The sequence below is a fragment of the Phragmites australis genome, chromosome 9 (genome assembly GCF_958298935.1).
Source record: "Phragmites australis chromosome 9, lpPhrAust1.1, whole genome shotgun sequence".
Taxonomy (NCBI): domain Eukaryota; kingdom Viridiplantae; phylum Streptophyta; class Magnoliopsida; order Poales; family Poaceae; genus Phragmites; species Phragmites australis.
In genome coordinates, this window is record NC_084929.1 from 7923800 (window position 1) to 7927375 (window position 3576).

At 42.8% G+C, this 3576-nt stretch overlaps 1 protein-coding gene across 1 annotated transcript; it reads right to left on the reverse strand.

Moving 5' to 3' along the window:
• Positions 1-1401: 1401 nt before the first annotated feature.
• Positions 1402-2437, reverse strand: LOC133929700 (germin-like protein 5-1). The gene is made up of 2 exons (XM_062376487.1): positions 2166-2437; positions 1402-2092 (listed from the first exon to the last, which is right to left on the reverse strand). Exons 1-2 carry the CDS (start codon positions 2278-2280, stop codon positions 1563-1565), a joined length of 645 nt encoding a protein of 214 aa, XP_062232471.1. The 5' UTR covers positions 2281-2437; the 3' UTR covers positions 1402-1562.
• Between the last annotated feature and the right edge of the window lie 1139 nt (positions 2438-3576).

Genomic DNA, 3576 nt, shown 5'->3' on the forward strand with positions numbered 1-3576 from the left:
TTTGTATGCACTCACGAAACTGCATAGTTCTGATCGCTTCGCTAGTCCTTCAGTTTTCCGTGGGAATCCAGTAGATCATTTCGTTATGTGTATGATGGCAAACCTCATCTCACCCTTGTATATGTACATAAGCTTAGTCTGTTGACGTTCTACTTGTACATGTAGTGGCTAAATTATTGTTCCCCTTCATAGGCTGCTACGTAACTAAGCTGTAGTAGTATAACATCATTTCCTCTGTGGTCCGTGAGAAACTTAAGCATGTCTGTGACCTGATATACCGTGATGCCGTCTGATATCTGAAAGGGCCTCGGTGGTTCAGGATTTGATGTTTGGATAATGTCAAATGAAAATGTATCTACTCCTTTGAAATTGAGGATGGACGGTGTCACTGAAATGGCCGGGATGAATTTTTGGATAGTTTATGGACAGATGTTTACCTAATCATTACATGAAAAACGAATAAAAAAGACACAATTTAGTGACGGGTCATTACCCTACCCGTCACTTGTGTCACCTCTGATCGGGACCGGATATATACCCGTCACCTATAACATAAGTGACAGATAATAAATAAAACCGTCACTTATAACCTGGTCATATGTGACGAGTCTCTCCGTACCAGTCATAAGTGACGGGTCATGGTACAACCCATCACTTATAATTTGACATAGATGATGGGTCTTCCTGGACTAGTAATAAGTGACGGGTCGTAATATGACCTATCACTTATGAGAAGTAATAAGTGACGAGCAATATTATCATTCGTCATTTATTACTTAGATCTGTTATAAAGCTGGCCAGCCACGGTGCGGGCCGAATAGTGGTCAACAGTACCGTGCGCTTAGTTCTGGCGATTTTCTCTGGTTCCACTAGAGACTCTCTAATATTTTGTTAATTTGAAGTTTGAATTGGTGCTAGGTCTTTGAAGGTTTGTATCTCTCCTTTACTTCTCCTCTAATCCTTATTTGGTAGATTTGTTGTGCTTTGAGATGTAATCGGTCATTTTGCATCTTTATTCAAAATCTTAGTACAAGTAAGTTGTATTTATGTTAGATTTGGTAAATATTATCACCCGTCACCCATATCCCTTTCACGTAGTGAATTTTAAATTGGGTTTGGCATGGACTAGATTGATTGGTATCGCTAGATTCTTGAAGCTGAGATCGGACTGAGGCAAGGAAAATGAGTTTTCTACAGCTTCAAACTGTCTCAGAATGCAAATTGACTACAACAGGGTTAGCATCATTTAGTTGAATAACACACTGTATATAAACATTATCATAATTATTTTGGCCTGTAAACGGTCGATTTTGAAGGAAAAATTATATAGATAGCATTGCAAAGATGTCTATATTGCAGAATACTATTAACTGTGAGGATGATATGCAAACCCTGAAACCACGTATCATTGAGATACCGATGATAGTTTTCAACTTATACGATATTTGTGATGATATTTACTAAATTTGCCCAACTTCGAAACTTCCACATGATTCTTATTTGTCAATTCATGCAGATATTTTATTTTGCAAACGACAATAAAACACACATCCATCAGCCTTCTATGACCGGAACTTGGCCCCAATCTTGTGGACCGTCTCTCTGTCCGTCAAGAACGTCTTGGCGAGGAGGTCGTCGGCGAGGCCGGACCCGAAGAGCGTGTCGCCGAGGAGCACCAGGCCGGGGTTCTGGCTGCTCAACGTGGCGTACAGCGCGGCGGGCGCGGTGCCGTTGTTGTAGAGGAAGTGGACGAGCCCCTGCGGCACGGCGAAGACGTCGCCCTTGTGCAGCACCTTGGCGAAGAGCTTGTTCTCCGGGTACGACGTGACGAAGCCGAAGTAGACGGCGCCCTCCAACACCACGGCCGTCTCCGATGCCCGCGGGTGGTAGTGCGGCGGGAAGACGCCACCCGGCGCGACGTCGACGCGCGCGTGCGAGGCGCCGAGCGTGTTCAGCCCGGGGATCTGCACGGACAGCGCCGAGAATCCGTAGCGACGGCTCTCCGTTCTGCCAGGCTTGTCGACGCCGGCGAAGAAGAAGTCGTCCGGGACGACGGTCGCCGGGTCCTTGCATGGCAGCCCGTTCACGCGCACTGCATGCAGAAATGTAAGATCATGATTGAGGTGGCGCAGGTTAAGTACTGAGCGCAAAGAGGTCGATCAAGCCTTTGGATGTCGTGTCGGCGACGCAGAAGTCCTGAAGAGGGTTGGGGTCGAAGGCAGCTCCATTGCCGGCGCCAAGAGCGACGGCGGTGACCACCAGCAGCAATGCGCTAGCCATGGGTTGTTGATACTGATATTGCCTATGGATTTGTTGACGGGTAAGCAAGACTCGTTCGTTTGTTCGAGTTGCGTTTGGGCCTTGTGGTTCAGCACATATATACAGTGACTATGGCGAGGGTCTGAAGCAAAGACTAATGAATGGTCAATATCATAAAAGGAAATGCAGATTCAGTGGAAATGAGTTCGTGGATATTAAAGGAAATGAGATATCTTGAAATAGAATTACTAAGTGGATATTATAACGATATCCGCCAGCACGACAAAAATATCAGATTCAAGGTGTGTTTGAAGAAGACATAAATGCAAGCAAATCAATTGACCTAAAGGGGGAAATTTTGGTATGCAGAAGAATATGAATTCGACTCACTTACTTCACCTTGTGAAAGTATAGTATGAAGAATGATACGAATTCTAGTCATTTAATTCATGAATGCAAGTCTAGTATGAAGCAAAATATGAATTCGACTCATTTATTTGCACAAGCCAGCAAGAAGAAGAATATGAATTCAAGAAATTTAATTCACCTGCCCAAGCCTAGCATGAAGAAGAATACGAATTCAAGTCCTCCACTCTTGAGGGTAGGGACAATTGGCTTGTGGTGTCTCAAAGGCTCAGAATACACGTTCGAACCCTAAAATATTACAGTGAAAATCTACACAAATAGCAAATAGCCTAACCATCCATGGCTTGATGGAAATTGAACGATTTGGTCTTCAGATGGAGAGATGAGATGCCACACCATTAGTATATGAAATAGTTGGAGCAGGTCTTTTATTTCTGCAGGTTTGTACACACAAGTATATTGTTAAAGACTAATGGGCCCCATGTATTCTTTTGTTTCTTTTCCCTTGGTATAGTTCTGTATAGTAATATTCTATCCACCAAATGTCCGATAAATTATCTATGTAACACTTAGAAGTCGTTCATATGCACTTGCAAGTTATTTTGAATGTACTTACTTATGACGTATCTCGATATATGTAGTTAACTATAGTAGTTACAACTAAGTCAGATATGCCTTCAAGTTAGTTAGATTATATTCACACGTTTGTACCAATTATTTTGAGCTCGAGGGAGTAGTTACAAACATTGCATTTGCACGACTAGAGCTGGATAAAAATGTAAAAACAGCCTGTGTAGTGGAGCTCTTGCATGTTCTTGTGCAACACTTGTCTTTTTGGGTCTGTAGATGAATGTGAGCGTGAAAAATGCAAGTGGTACTATATGTACAAGATGTTCTATTTTCTTTCATTCCAACAGGATTCAACATACGCTAATTTAAGATGGGTGTGTA